Source organism: Aplidium turbinatum, chromosome 6 (assembly GCF_918807975.1).
Source record: "Aplidium turbinatum chromosome 6, kaAplTurb1.1, whole genome shotgun sequence".
NCBI lineage: Eukaryota > Metazoa > Chordata > Ascidiacea > Aplousobranchia > Polyclinidae > Aplidium > Aplidium turbinatum.
Window position 1 is genome coordinate 3183528 of NC_137477.1, and position 15521 is coordinate 3199048.

At 33.5% G+C, this 15521-nt stretch overlaps 1 protein-coding gene across 3 annotated transcripts in view; it reads right to left on the reverse strand.

Annotated features, from left to right (window-relative positions):
* Positions 1–15521, reverse strand: part of LOC145772640 (uncharacterized) — a 30729-nt gene that overhangs the window by 2150 nt on the left and 13058 nt on the right. For all 3 annotated transcript variants that reach the window (XM_082584509.1, XM_082584507.1, XM_082584508.1), the window contains exons 2-13: positions 8775–9146; positions 7377–7568; positions 5862–6010; positions 5538–5667; positions 3578–3877; positions 2750–3016; positions 2168–2293; positions 1545–1615; positions 878–1100; positions 695–736; positions 545–591; positions 297–348 (exon numbers count right to left, since the gene is read on the reverse strand). In XM_082584509.1, coding sequence (XP_082440635.1) covers positions 297–348; positions 545–591; positions 695–736; positions 878–1100; positions 1545–1615; positions 2168–2293; positions 2750–3016; positions 3578–3877; positions 5538–5667; positions 5862–6010; positions 7377–7568; positions 8775–9144 — 1969 coding nt within the window. In that variant the 5' untranslated portion in view covers positions 9145–9146. The remainder of the gene's footprint in view (positions 1–296; positions 349–544; positions 592–694; positions 737–877; positions 1101–1544; positions 1616–2167; positions 2294–2749; positions 3017–3577; positions 3878–5537; positions 5668–5861; positions 6011–7376; positions 7569–8774; positions 9147–15521) is intronic.

The window sequence follows — 15521 nt, forward strand, 5'->3', positions numbered from 1 at the left end:
GTTGTAAATGTTTGGAAATTTGCAACTTACTCAGTTGCAGTGAAATCAATAGACGAAGCAATCATTTACTGACACCATGTTAAACTTTTGCTACAACAAACGCCTAAATAGGTCGTTACATGGTTTATTTAAAATACAACTGCTATGAACTATATTTCAAAGAATGTGTAGGCTACTTGTTTTTTATCTGCATGTAATGCTTTAGGGCTTAATAACAAATATATGTTTGAACACATAACATTAATCATTATGAATCAATTTGAATATAGTTTGCCAGATGTTGTTTCAAATTTTACCTGTTTTTTGAGTTGGTGACTGATTATGAGAAGGTACTTGGGCTGCAACAGACTATAAATGGGATGTAAATGTTGTCTTGTTAAATTTCAGCAAAAGTTTATTAAAAAGATTTTATAATGCAGTTGTCAATTTACAGTTAGGTTTAAAGTATACTAAACAAAAAAATGAACATATCTTTCTCAAACTGTAGGCCTAATTGTAACCATATATCGGCCAATGCTTGTATGAAAAATATATTGCAGCTTACCATAGGTGTTTTCAAAGCTTCACGAAAATCAACATAACCGTCTTTATCTGGAATTAAACAAGTTCTTTTGTATCATTTTCGGTACGTTTTTGTATTTATAAACTGAAAATTATATTCTACTTCATCACTTGATCAAGTGTACGCGCTCACCTTCTACAGCATAAGCATAAGCAGCATTGCTTGATTCATTTCCTGAAACATTCAATTTGGTGAAAATTTCAAGAATAATTTATAGAGTACGTTATCTATCACAATAACAATACTACATATAGTCTAAATAACTTTACAACGATCAAATGAAAAAGTGCAAACACACCAATTATCTCTAATTACCTTTCATTTGGTTTGTTGCTTTTCTCTTGCGTAAAACCACACCAATAGCAACCAATAATATCACCAACACACCAACAGTCACACCCAATGCTATCGCGACAGTGCTGGTTGTTGGACCATCAGATAGATCTTTTACAATGACATCAAAAGTAATGGTGTGGTTGTAAGGTTCAACAGTGGATTGTAAGTACAATGTATAAGTTCCATTGTCACTTTGCGTCACCTGAATATATTTTGAAACACGTGTTTTGTGGAAACGAAATGTCAATTCAAGTTACAAACCATCGTTGCGTAAACTACAATAAAACTCAACATGTCAGTATCGAACAACCTTGACTGGTTTTATAGGCTATGTCCTAATAAGGCAATCGCATATCTACAAGTTTTCGTGTAGTTTGGTTGTAACAGTAAGTTATAGGCTCCTCATGAACTGATGTTAAAGTGCAAATAGTTCAAAAAGTACAATTTTTACATCCATAATATTCAGTCTCTCTTGATTAACCAGATCTGTTAGATATGCTCACTGAAACATGAAATAAAGTTACGAAACAAACCGTAGCTTATTTTTTGTGAAAATAGATAACTTTAAGACTGCTCTTGTTTACGTATTTTATCATAAAACCAATAAAACATACTACTCTGAAGTACCTTATAGTTTTAAAAGTACCTGATCTCTTACAAATAGAAATGTTTGAAAAAATCCATCATCAATTAAACTTCTGTATTCCACTTTAACTTCTAAAAATAGTTATTACGTTGAAGATTATATATCAATCATGTTTTGTTCTGTCAAATGTGTAATTGCCACGTGATTTCATTGGTATGGATAGTACAGGACTATAGGTGGATGTAATCATTGGTAAGTGTACATTTTTTTAAAGTTTGAGTCTTTTACTTTCCATAAGCATATGCAGCATATCAGTATATCACTAAACTAACTCAATAATTTATACGTAAACATGTTGATGTTGTTTGCTGCTAGATCTTGTTTGTCCTTTGCCAAAATGATTGCGTTTTACTAAAAAAAATTAGTGTAGACATCCGCTCCAAGACAAGAGAGGATGCTGATGATCGAAAATGCTTTTACTGGGGACTGGAATATTTCAGACACAATTTGATGTATCAAGGTTCGATGATAACAGGCTGTTGTAGCTTGGCATTGAAAGTCGTTGGCAATTCACTTATCCACAATGTTGTTTAGATAAGATCACAATTTTACCAAGGTGGATTAAGAACCGATATGTCATGGACATAGTTTTCTTTGCTGCTTTAGTATTTAAAATTTGTTACCAGAAGAATTGTCTTTGATCAAAGATTTAAATTCAGCTTGAGGATTTGACATGAATGTGACGTCACACGATCCAGATTGGTCTAAATCCCAGAAACACAAAGTAGAAGTTTCTTGAAAAGGTGCATCTGAAATAAATGGATTAACTGAAAGTGCGATACTGTTTGTGTACCCAATGAAAGGCAAAGAATAATAATTTATGTACATTTTATATGCGATAAAAAACTAGTTTCACTTTGCAAATGTGCACAATATTGTAAATTTTATTACACATCAAAATATTTAAACATTGCCTTACTTATACCGTACAACATCTATTCATTTCGTTTGCTTAACAATCAGCTTTTCTTCTATGTTTTATGGAGTTAAGTGTGCGATAAATTGCGTAATCTTCGTTTTAATCTATTATATTAACATTGCAAAAAGAATTATTATTTTTCAAAAAAACGTTTAAAGTTCAAAATTTTCTCACACTTTGCGTTGAACATTCTTATTGGTTTTTATCTGATTGAGATGAAAGTTATGAACCAAGTAATTGCATAATAATAAAACACTGGAGTGTCACTCTAAGAATTTTAACTTACATATAACATTAATGTGGAGAGTTTTATTGAAATCTCCAAATACATCATCTGTATCAAAAGAATAACTCCCAATGTCAAATGCACTCAATGAAGGAATATTCAAAACGGAACTTGAATATACTATCATGTTTGGAGCAGTCCACTCATACGTAGTGCTTAGTTCAGTGCCATAACTAATGCTGCAAGTAAGAGTCAGGTCTTCTTCTCGTCGAACAGTTAAAGTTTTGTTTTCGATGACGTTTGCAGCATTGCTCAAGATTACATCTCCTGTTGGTTGAAAAAACAAAATCATAATGTAATTATGACATGGATAAGCTTTTCTCTGGCTCTTGTTACTGGGGTTGTCACAAAAATATCATTGCATGCATTAACACCATAAGCTTACTTACAATAAAGTATGTTAAGCACGAGTGTCTTACAATAATAACATATTGGCTATCATTTTGTCACAGAGTTGTAGAATTTTACATTCAATCTTTTTATGAGCTGGATTGCATCACACTTTGTTAACAATCACAGATATATATAAATTAACATTATTTAAGTTCAGTATAATTATCTTGAAAAGTAAGTGGTATTCTAATAAGTAACAAAAGCTTAGTGTTTGGAGAAACTATCTTTTCATTTCCTTAAGCTCAGTAACTGAGCATAAGACCACGTTTACCACAAATGACAATGTTTCGAGCAGAACTTGTCAGAGAGAAACTTCTTCAATGGACTAATAGCCTACTGCGACGCTTGCATTTCAAATATTATTGAATGCAAGGGCGTACCTGGAGATATCTTTGTTAGATTGGTTATTCGCAAAATGAAAATAGTTTCACTTACTAATTTCTGGAACGATTGCAATGTTCTTCACTTTACTTCTACGCGATCCAGCATTGTTAACAGCCAAGCAAGACACCGAACCACCAACACTGAGAGGTTGACTTATGAAACATTCGTTGTTAATGTTGGTGATGTTTTCACATTCACCAGAACAAATAGTGAATGCACATTGAGGTGTAGGATTGCCTTGACTTGAACAATTCATTGAAAGATTTTGATCAGATCTCAACAAATATCCACTGTCAATATCGATCATATATTTTGACGAAAAGACATTGTTGACCACGAGTGAGGAAATATCTGAAACAATATTCAACGAGTGATATGCAAATAAAAGTTTAATTAAACAAATGCAGCACTTTCAAAAGTCAACAGTGCTTCCTATACAATCCCTTTTGAACTTCATGCAGAGAATGTTGATCATTGTCCTGGTTGAATCTTGTTCTGCATATGTAACTGTAATTGCAGCAAGTTAATTTTCAATTAATCAATCAACAATCTTGTACATTTGACTGCCACAGCTTTTTTCAATTGGGTTTAATTCTGTGCCAAGGGTATTTTACCAAAATTGACACTTTTATGAAAAACGAATTTCGGCTTGTTTTTGAAAGGCTGATTTAGGTTGTTTTGTCAAAATGGATTTGGAACTGTCAGGGATATGTTTTGCGCCATCGATGGCTTGCATGACGTTATGAAAAAAGATTATTGATGATATCATAATTTTTTGCTTTCTTTTTATTTCTTCCCTAAAAACTCCCTTTTTTTAACTGTTCAGCACACTTTGGTTGTGAAGGCATTTATTTGGAAGAATATTGCAATTTATTCCCAATATTTCACTTTCGTGTGGTATTTCGTTTCATTCATTCCAAGCATTCACTGCCTCTTGCATGAAAAGGCAGACAAAGACAGACAAAGATTAACCTACTTAAACCAACAAACCGACAAAAGTAACACCAACATACACCTAATACACAAAGCAAACAATAGAGAATCTTGGAAACTTTTCATGCAAGAGGCAGTCAATGCTTGGAATCAAGTGCTACATTAAAAGAAGAAGATCATTATCAAAGAAGTTATAAACTTTTCAAACAGATAAAAGCAATTTATTTTGTTTTGACACCGGTACTATGACTATAAACTTGGGAGGCAAAATTCAACCTTATCAAGTATCTTGTCAGTGAATATTTGTCTTCAGAATGTATTTCGCATTTGCTTTGAACGTACCCGAAACGCCCAACCATCTTAAAAAAACAAAAATCCTGACATACAACTAACTACGTAGTTTGACGTATCACATACGTCCTTGGCATACAAATAATGCATTCTTATGACGTATGAATAGCGTCAAGAGCACTCAAAGGGTTTTAAAACTGTCAGCAATTTTAATTACCAATGATCTAGCAGTTTAAACTATTCAATAATTAAAAAATTAGGTCTAGTTTTCGCTTTTCATACTTTCTTTTGCGGTTTCTGGCAAGTGCTCTTTTTTCTGCATTTTTGCAATGTTTTTAAACCTTTTACATTTTGGGATGTTGTTGTGTTACATTTAAATTAATTAAACCTTTCGATTAGAAAATTAAAAAAATGCTGATGAACGTTAAGGGGAAAGAAAACCTATTTTCCAAAAAAGTCAGTTGTTTTTTTTAAATGTGTGGATGGGATGCATACAGTGTTGTTTGAAATTCTGGAACTTCAAAATCTTTTCTGGTTAAGAAATAAAAGTACCCCTAAATTTTTCTGCCAATGTTAACCTACTGTTTATGTTTCATTTGGAATGCAAATTGCGTAATAGCTTATTTAATTATTGCATGTAGGCTATATCAGCAAAAGCAGTAGCTCATGCATAAAAAAACAAACAAAAAAAAACAGCAATGCACATGGGAATAAAAAAACATGTCTTATATGTTTGAAGCTCATGTTGTATGTAAGTAACAAACAAAGCTATGATATTATAACTCACATTGAACATTGATGGGATAGTTTGGTGACCTTCCACTTTCCGTAAACATTTCCGTATATGGAGTCACAGCTTGACACGATACTTGCTTGTTATTGTCCTCAGCTCGCAAGGAAAATATGAATGAGCGTTCCTGTTGGTAGAGTATCACAAGCTATTTTTAAAACTTAAATTGAATCTTTGCAAAGAAGCCAGCTGTGAACTGGTTATTTAAACTACTGTATATTCAACATTAGCATTATAAGTGTATAAATCCATTGGCAATGCAGATCAACCAAAAAAGAATTCATAGTTTCTTATACTGAAATATTTTTATTCAACAGCTACCTGTTGTCGTCCGACTTCATTGCCATCCAAATAGAATGCAGTGTTGGTTCCAATAGGAATGACGTCATTGTACTCGCAGGTGACAGTGAAGTCATTGCCTTCAACTACAGTGAAGTCCCCGTTCATTGTGGTTATCACGGGGCTAGGAGCTGCAGTATCAAAAAAAAAAAAAATTTTAGTCATACTTATGAGTAGGGAAAATAAAGTTATTACAGTCAAATTTTTTTTTTTAGTAGTTTGTTGCAAAGAATTTAAAAAAAGAGTATTGGACACAAGGAGTAGGTTTTAAAATCCTAATTTTATAGGTCAATAAAAGTCAATTTTTTATCGTTTGGTCATTTTTTCAATTTTTGATCAATAAAGCTAATTTTGTATAATTCAAACGTCCAGTTTAAAGATTTGACAAAAAGTTGAAAAGCTGATACTATAACAAATTCTTGTCCATCAATCTCAATTTGTGCTTTGTTTAGCATCTTCACATTAAAAACATAGCAAAACAATGACGACATTTCTTGAATATTGGCCTATTCAAAAATTAAAAGAATTCAAATAATTCGAATAATTCAAAGACCACAAAGTTAAATAACCGCCGGCTGGACACCATTCAAGAGCATGTGGCTGTGTCTTTGCAAGACACTGAAAGGCGTCCCGTGGATTGTGCAAATCCTTCGACAATAACTCTTTCGACACTCCTTTGACAATAGCTCTTCATTTCTTTAGTGAAAATGAAGAATAAGCTGCTCTAAGGAGAAATACCAACGGCTCTTCTTAGGGCTATGGCTAGCTGAACTGAACACTGTGTCCCAACTCTTGTTCTTGGTGAACATCGTGTTTTTTGTGGAGTTAATTTCCTTAAGATGAGCCTAATATATTCTAAAGATTTCAATGTTTATTTGTTGATTTAAACTTGTTTGTTCGTCGATGTAGCCTTATTTTAAATTTAAAACACGGGAAATAAATGGTTTCTTCAATCAAATTTTTGTTTGGGCAAAAAAGTCATTTTTTTAAATTTTTGGGGCATAAAAAATTTGCTCTATTTATGACAGAAAGAAAAACGACCCTGATAAATAAATTACAAGTTACAATACATTACATTGAATTGCACAAGATTTAACAATTTATAAAAATAAAACCTTTCCAAAATAAAATATATTTATTTCAGCAAACTTAGGTTCAAGGTAGGTTACCAGTAGTGAAATAATTTATTCCCCAGTGACAATACGCCACTAGTGACCAACACAGATGAAGTCCAGATGTAGCCTACTTACAAAACTTCTACAAACCAATGGCTAACACAAAAGTTCCTTGATTTTGATTGCAAGAAGCTTGTTCAAGTGCGAAACCCATTGAAAAAATCATGCGTAGGTGGAGAAGTATCATTGCAACATTATTAGGGTGTCTCGACTGAATGTATAAGGTCGTCTCAAACGGTTTATCACAGTAATTCACTAGTCACCTTGAGTCTAAATATATTTTCTGCACTTGGAAGACTTTTAGTTACTTCATAGTAATTACCTGCCCAGCATTGTAGATTATCCTGGCCACTCCATTCAGCATTATATTGACAAGTAGTTCGGTGAGAAGTAGGTTGGCTTCCGTTTGAATAGAACAATCGTCCATTGTTAGAACAAGTGAATGTACCAACGTCATTGTATCCAGCTGAATTGGATTGAACAGTGACGTCATCTTCACGTGTTTCATAGCAATCTTTAAAAAAATAAAATAAATTTGCACGTTCTGTTGCATTCAATATGGTTGATACTTTTGTACAAATATTTGCCTATTTTTACTGAAACTTGTTGTTCTTAAATTTGATTGTAATAATGCAATAAAAAAAGTTTATATTTGAAGCTGTTTATATTATATTTAATATATTTAAAGCAACGTTTAAACTTGATGTTATTTTTAAATAGCTGTTTGGTTTTAGCAGGCAGACTATTAAACTCACATCTACACTACCCACTCAAAAACGGGTCTTTACACCATTGAAACACCAATAATTTTCTCTATTATTGATTCTGAACCAATGAAGTCGAATCATCAACCTACTGTAGTTCAATTTTTCTAGATCATTGCTTGAGTCTTTGTGGCTAAGGGAGTATATTTTTCTAACTCCAGATGCTTGGTTTGCTTTCAAAAGTGTCAAATAATAATAATAATAATACCACTAGCAGTGTTAAAAACACATAAATCACAAATCAAAATAGTTATCTCATTATGTTCGAACAAAAAAGCAAATTAAAGTTTTTGGTTCTACTGGTTTTATGCATTAAGTTAGTGCCCGCACTATTCAAATTGAACAAAATATCTTGATCTTTGATGCAGTAAGCTACATCGCAAATTTCTTTACAATTCTTTATGTAGATGTCAATCTTCGAAAAATTGTTACATGCATGCTCTCTGCAATTCTGACGCTTTTATCAAAACGTCGTTATTGCAATACTGCCATTCGCAGTGTAGTCGTTGACAATTCTCCGCAACAGCATTACATGTTAAGTAGGTTATTGTGATTACTACTTGTTTGTTTTGTTTTTTCGCATGTTTGGAGGTAATTTGAACTTACTGGTCTGATGCAAATAAATAAATAAAAAAAAAAAAAATTGTCACATGCTCTTGTGTATGTTTATCCAAATATTTTTGTCACAATCAAAATCGATTCTGTTATGAGGACAACTAGGCTATAAGCAGAAAAAGTTTAGAAAAATTTTAAAAGTAAAATCTCAATAAATGTGATAATTTGTCATTGATTTAAATTTTAAACCTGGAGGTAACTGTTTAAAAATTTATTTTCTACAAATTTTTATTCATTTTCTCTGTGGAATTACTTTCTTTGCACGAAATGCCAATGCAGAGAAAAAATCTCAATAAGGTTTTTGAAATGAACATATCTTTTACAAAGCTCATGGCAATTACCTTGAACCGTTACGCGTGGAAGGGCGACTACAATGGGCAGCATAGAAAAATCGCCGCCGGCAGGAGTACCGCTTCGAACACTAAGATCCAGGTTAGTTGTCAGTGGTTGAAGATAAGTCAAGTTAGAAGTGATCACTCCATTGATCTCAACACAAGATTGTATTTCATTGATTGATTTTCTTGGAACGCATCCGATAGGATGGACGTAGAACTGTGGAATGTTGCTGTTGTCCGCATATGCATTTATCCATTGGTAACTTGTAACAGATTCTTTTTCAAATTGTGTTCTTACAATAAGACCAGGGTAATTGGTCGCTAACGTATTTGTTGGTGATGGAAGAATTGTTTCAATGGTTGGAAGTGAAAGCATCCCTGAAAAGAATTTTGTTTTTTTAAATTTTCTCAAAATCAAACAACAAATAATACTCATGGTAGTTGCAGTCTACTTTTCTTCAGTTATTGCTGTATTATGCCATAATAAAGCATTCAACACCCAACTTTTGATTGTCTATTTTTGCTGTAGAGGTTTACAGTTTCACAAACGTAGCCTACTGCATAATTTCTTCTTATTATAGAATTTTATTAAGTAGTTCGATGTAATAGACACCTGAAAGAGTATAGGACTACAACTTGCAATCTGGAGATTTAAATAGCCTCCATGTTGACACTATCTTTTCACCAGGGGCGTATCCTCAATGGAAGCAAGGGAAGCATTGTTGTTTGCTCAAAATTGAAAAAAGAGAAGATAACATTTTTCAGTAAAACGATTTCGTAATTTCTTTACCTGAATGCGAATTAGAACAGTTTTTAACTCATATTTCCGTATGATTTCAGCTCGGTTTTAATTTGGAAGCTTACGGAAGCAGAGATTCGTACCGCATCCATTGCTCTCGTTTTTGCTATACGAAGAAACAAGTGAGAAACAAAGGAAAAAAACAGCGCAAAGTTTACGCGATTTACGTTTCTTTTAACTAATCTGTGGAAGCAATTTCAGAATTGCTTACTATTGGGTATTGTATCGGTGCGTAATGGGAAAATCTAAGACTTTAGGGTTATATCTGCCTAGCAAGGAAAATGTTGAGCCTAATGTTAGATTTACACTGTTATCCTGGCTACTACAGCAGTAGGTAGCTGTAACTGAGCAGTTAAGCTGAATTTTTGATGTTCACTAATTTGAGCCGCAATATTTGCCCGTTCGCGTAAGAGCTACATTTAATAAGTTAATAGCTGTTTATCTGCTAATAAATTTCATACAAATATTACCCTAGAAGTGTTTCCAGAAAGGACTATAATACATTATTTAGGTGTAATTTTGGAAAAAATTTTGGAGGTGGCATGCCCCCGCACGCGAAATTTTTTTTCCCATGTACCTTCTGTTACTTCGCATAGAGTTTGTGTTAATACCGTGTGAATGCAAACATTTTTCGATGGCGTGTTTAGTTCAGTGGTTTCATCTTGTTGATTATGTTTGTGAGAACAACGGTTCGACGCCCAGCGAAGTCAATTTTTTTTCTTTAAATTAATTTTTGTGGTGCACAAAAGCTTTTCAAAAAAAGTAGAGTTAATAGATTAGAGTTAATTCTAAGGGTTAGGGTTAATTCGTAATCAATTCGAAAAATCTCACTTTTGGAGTGACCAGAATCAATTTCTTTTTTAAACTTGACTAAACTAGGTGTGTTCCCAAGCTACGTTTTTTTCAAGTTCAATGTTTAGATTTGGACCTGGAGGGCGAAAATCGGCTGCTGACTTTGAAAACCGCACAAAAAAATGAATCGGTAAAAACTGTTACGCGCTCCGCGCTGTAACCAGTAATGGCTACACTTACAAAAATATGCAAATAAGACAGAAAGTTCGTGGGAAAAAATTTCGATCCCCGGACCCCCTTAGAATACGCGTGCCTTCGGCACGCTCTTCTCCCTACGACTTTTATTGCTTCCCTTGCTCAACCCACCAGGATACGCTACTGCTTTCCACCCTTTGTCTTTATGATTGCATGTGGTGATGCTCGTGGTCCAATGACCATGTAAATGTAATAAAAGCAATTTATTCACTTAAAGTTTGCTTGAAACAATTGGGTAAATATAAGTCTCACTGAAAATAACTACCTTTTAACTTGGTTTTAGTATAGAAATGCTTTTGGTGACAGAAATGCTTTAAGTGAAAATAAAGTTCTTGTAACCATTGCGCTGAAAACTGCCCTGCTTCCATATTACTACAAAAGTGCGATTTATTGCTCAAAGTGCAAATGTTTTGAAGGCACTTACCTTTTATCTGCCATATTACAAACAAGCATACAATTACAAACCGCATTTTACAATAAAACCACAAATAGTAAATTGATCCTGATTATTTATCTTTCAAATAAAAATGGTACAAATGTCGCCAGAAGTTTGCTTTATGCTTGCTATCTCGTATTTATATCCCTGCCTCACCCTTTTGAACATCAATTGATTTAATTTTTACACAAAAATTTGAGCACATGAGATGACTCAATTTGTCTTCTTTCAACAAACATTTTCAAATTTTGATTCTGCGATGAAATCTGCAATAGGTTATCTGCTTTCGCCAAATAGTAAGCACGTTACAAAGAACGTCAGTTCGAAACCCATCGAGTGCGAGAGGTTATGCTTTTGACGAAGACATAAAAGACATGGCAGAAAGTGAACGCATAAATTTAGCTTCTTTTACTCTTTGACTGACTTAATCTCAATCGTTTACCAATCGGACAATAGCTTTAATGCATCGAAATTTTGTTATATGTGTAAAATAGCAGCATGCTTAATAGATGTTATTCTCACTTGGGAAATATACTCACAAGAAAGCCTACGTGATAAATCTACCTTGTAGCTAACAGAAAATGTTTACAACTTAATTGTTTTTTTTGTTAGTCAACTTTCCTAGGACAAACAAAAATATTAAAATTCACCTGATTATTATATGTGCTCAAGAAAACTATCATTCAGCCTGCACTAAGTTACTGAAGTCTGCACGTCATCCGATCAAACAAATCGAAATAATATATTTTTATGAATTTTTCAGCTGACTATGAATCTCTGCAACGTGTTTGCACAAACCACATGAGGGAAATTATTTTTATTGTTACGACCAGCTGCTTTGCTAACCCATTTATTTTAGTAATTTTGTACATTATTCTAAATTCAGTCAATAAAGATTCATTCATGATTCATTCAATCAATCGAATCGAATTATGATTTGTATAAAACACTTTCACTTTACCAATTTACAATCAATGCATAGAATGAAAAACGATTAACAATTTATTAGCCAGATATAAAGCCAACATTACTTTAGAAACTACACAGGTCGTATTTTGAGATGTTTTACTGAACGTTGTTGTCATTTCATAAGCATGTCGTGCAATTTGTATGAAATGTAATTTGAATCAACTTTATCGCAATTAAAAAAGATTTATATTCGACTTCTACAAATTAGCTTGCTTAGTCTGAAAGGCCCAAACTACAATATTATAGAAATCGTAGTCCACAGTGTTGTAGCCTACTGTACGGCAACCTCAGTCGCTTCTGTGCCACTGGCTTATTGTTTGTCGTGCCACGCATATCTACGATGGCTTAGTTAGCTCCTCATAGTTTCAGACAAACTTTCTGCTGCCCTGTAGAGTTCACAAGGGGATTCTATAATCCTAAGTTGTGTGTTAGTTTTGAGAAAACCTTACTTGGTTTAAAATGATTGTTCTTGCGGAATGCTTATATCCTAGAATAAAACCATCTTATTTCCTAGTAGTTTGCAGTCTACAGTATCGTTCTTGTCTCATTATTAATTTGCATGTATACATTAATCATGCTTTAGTTATAAATAAAAACTCCGGATATCATCTTATTTCCTAGTATTTTGGTTTTAGTTTCTCATGTCAGCTTCAGCATAGTGCTTCTATTAAGGTTATGAATCTAGTTTGTTTGCATTAGAGAGTAAGTTTCGATATATTATTTCTCCACTTCTAGTCCTACGACTGTATGCAGCTAAAAAAAGTTTCGCATCCCGGTGTCTAGATATCGCTGGTCCAGATGTCAGTGGCATAGCTAGGGGCCGGGGGGGCGGCACTTTCAGACTACAATTTTTGATTTTGATTATAATCTGATAAAAAAACGCATTTCCTTTTCGCATGCTTTTTCTTGAAAGGGCGGCAAAATCTGAATCCGCCCCGGGCGGCACATTCCCTAGCTACGCCACTGCCAGATGTAGGCAGAGGTGGGCAAAGTTACTTTCAAAAGTAACTGAGTTACAGTTACTCGGCCAAAATAGTAACTGAGTTACCGTTACAGTTACCGATTTCAAAAACGTAACTAGTTACAGTTACTATTTACTTTCAGTTACTCATAAATCTCAACATAAACGCTGTACTCCAAATTTAAACAAACAATTATTTGCGGGAGGCGCATCCATTCTCCTCAACATTTATTAGATGTATCACGCACCCTGTGGTGCAAATTCTTTTCTAGTTACGCAGTTGCCTTTTCCTAATGTCATTTGTTTTCCGTTTGTTTGTTTTCCACACTATTGCTTATAATCGTTGCGTGTTTCTTGATGCTTATAGTCAGTTAGTTATAGTTACTTTCAAAAAGTTTAAATTTATTGCAATTTATACATATTTTCAGATTCCTGATGAGGGCTTAAGTTAAGCCAAAAACGTTTGACTGTTAAACTAGGGGAGACTGGGGTTTGTTGGAACAGTTTCTAGAAAAGTCCACGTAACAAAAGAACCCTTTGCAATTCAAAGTAAAATTTTCTCAATAACCTTGACTAACCTGTTGTCTAACACTGTAATAAAGAAAAATTCACCACACATTAAAACATTTCTCATAAATTTAATTTTACCAACAGCAGTCAAATGTTCCAACAAACCCCGGTGCTGGGGTTTGTTGGAACATCACACAGGGTTCGTTGGAACATTACTTTTTCATTACAAATATTTCACAAAAAGCAGTATATTATTGTATTTTGAATAAAAAATGTGAAAAGGTTTATTATGTTTCACTTAAGGTAGAATAGTATATGTAAAATGATGGATTACCATGGCTTTTGCAAACAAACAATTTTTTTTAGTCCAAACTGTTTGAAATGAAAAAAATAATATTGCTTGTTTATGATGATGGTCTAAGAAAATGATATCACAAGCATTAGATATACACAACCACAAACAACACTGAATTTAACAAATTTATTGGAGATTATATCTAGCTAAATCCACAGAAAACACAAATTTTTCTTGGCGACGCTTAGTGCCTTTCAGATTGGAAGGTTTCGGTAACTTAAAGACAATGTCACAAAGGTGATGAGTGAAATCAGAATTGTCACTATTTTTGGAACAAATGTAGGACATTCATCAAGCATTTTGGATTGCCCACAGCATCGTAAGAATCGAATAGTCACATCACTATCATCAAAAACATCAATAATTTTCCCAACAAAGTGCTGTAAACGCTTCGAAGTGTTGAATTTGACAAAAACAAATTCTCCTTCTTGAATGTCAGATAGTTTACTCTTGGAAAGATAAACATAGGTGGAATTGAATTTCCAATTGCACTTATTGCACAACACAATGTGACAAGCTTTCCTCGTTCTGCAGAAACAATAGTGCCTACTTGTTTTACACCAGATGGAGCCACAACCTTACAGGGCTTTTGCACAGTAGGGCAACCTGTTTCATCCAGGTTCCATATTTTGTAAGGTGTGAAAGAATCCCTGTCTATTACAGAGGGGAGGTTATTAAAAAATGTTGTCACATTGTGTAGATTAAAGCTGGTTGCACGGCTTAAATGATGTACTTTCTGGTGTTCGCAACGATAGATTTGGATGCTTCTTTATAAATCCTTGCAACCAGTCACATCCAGCTGACTTGCCTTGCTCCCAAGAGCCTGGAAACTTCAGGCCAAGCTCCTTGGCATAATCATATGCCAGCTTTTTAACTTCTTTAGTTGACAAGCCATAATATAAAGCTGATGCTTTTAAAAGATATATAATTCATTAACTCAGCTTCTTGAACAGCAGTAAAAACATTTCTGTTATTGAAACATCCATAATGAGGTAAATTTACTTCATCCGGATTACTATTTGCAGATGGTAATTTCTGTCGATGCTTTAAACAATATATACTTCCTTAATGTCACATGAGGAATATCATATATATACTGTTTTGCAACAGTTCGACATAGTCTTTTTTGGATTAATGCTTCCATCATCGCCCTTTCCATAACATCTGTTGGCATTGTAGCACATTGTGTTTTTCGCTTATAAGTACGCATACTGATTATCAATTTAAGAAAGAAATTTTCTATAATTGTTGACAACTAAAAAGTATAATATTGTAATAAATAAGTTGTTAGATATGTATTACTAAAATCATTGGTCATTGAAAAAGAAAAGTTTATGCACAAACACAAATTTCACTTAATTGAGGTTGTTAGAACATGTTCTAACAAACCCCATGAGAGATGTTCTAACAAACCCCATAAGCTAAACTGAAATATATAAGTTAAATTTGCAAATCTGGTCACAATTAAGCAAACTTTTTTTGTACTTTGCAACAGCTCTACCTTTGTAGGTAACACAAACAAAAACTTTTTTTTATTATCTTCCTTTTTCCTTCAGGTAGGCAAACTTTTTAGGCGGTACCCAAATTTACTTTTAGACATCAAAAACAAACAAACACTTTTCCAGTGAGAACTCTTGGAAGGTTTGGTCAAAGAAAATCACAGCAGCAGCATTTCA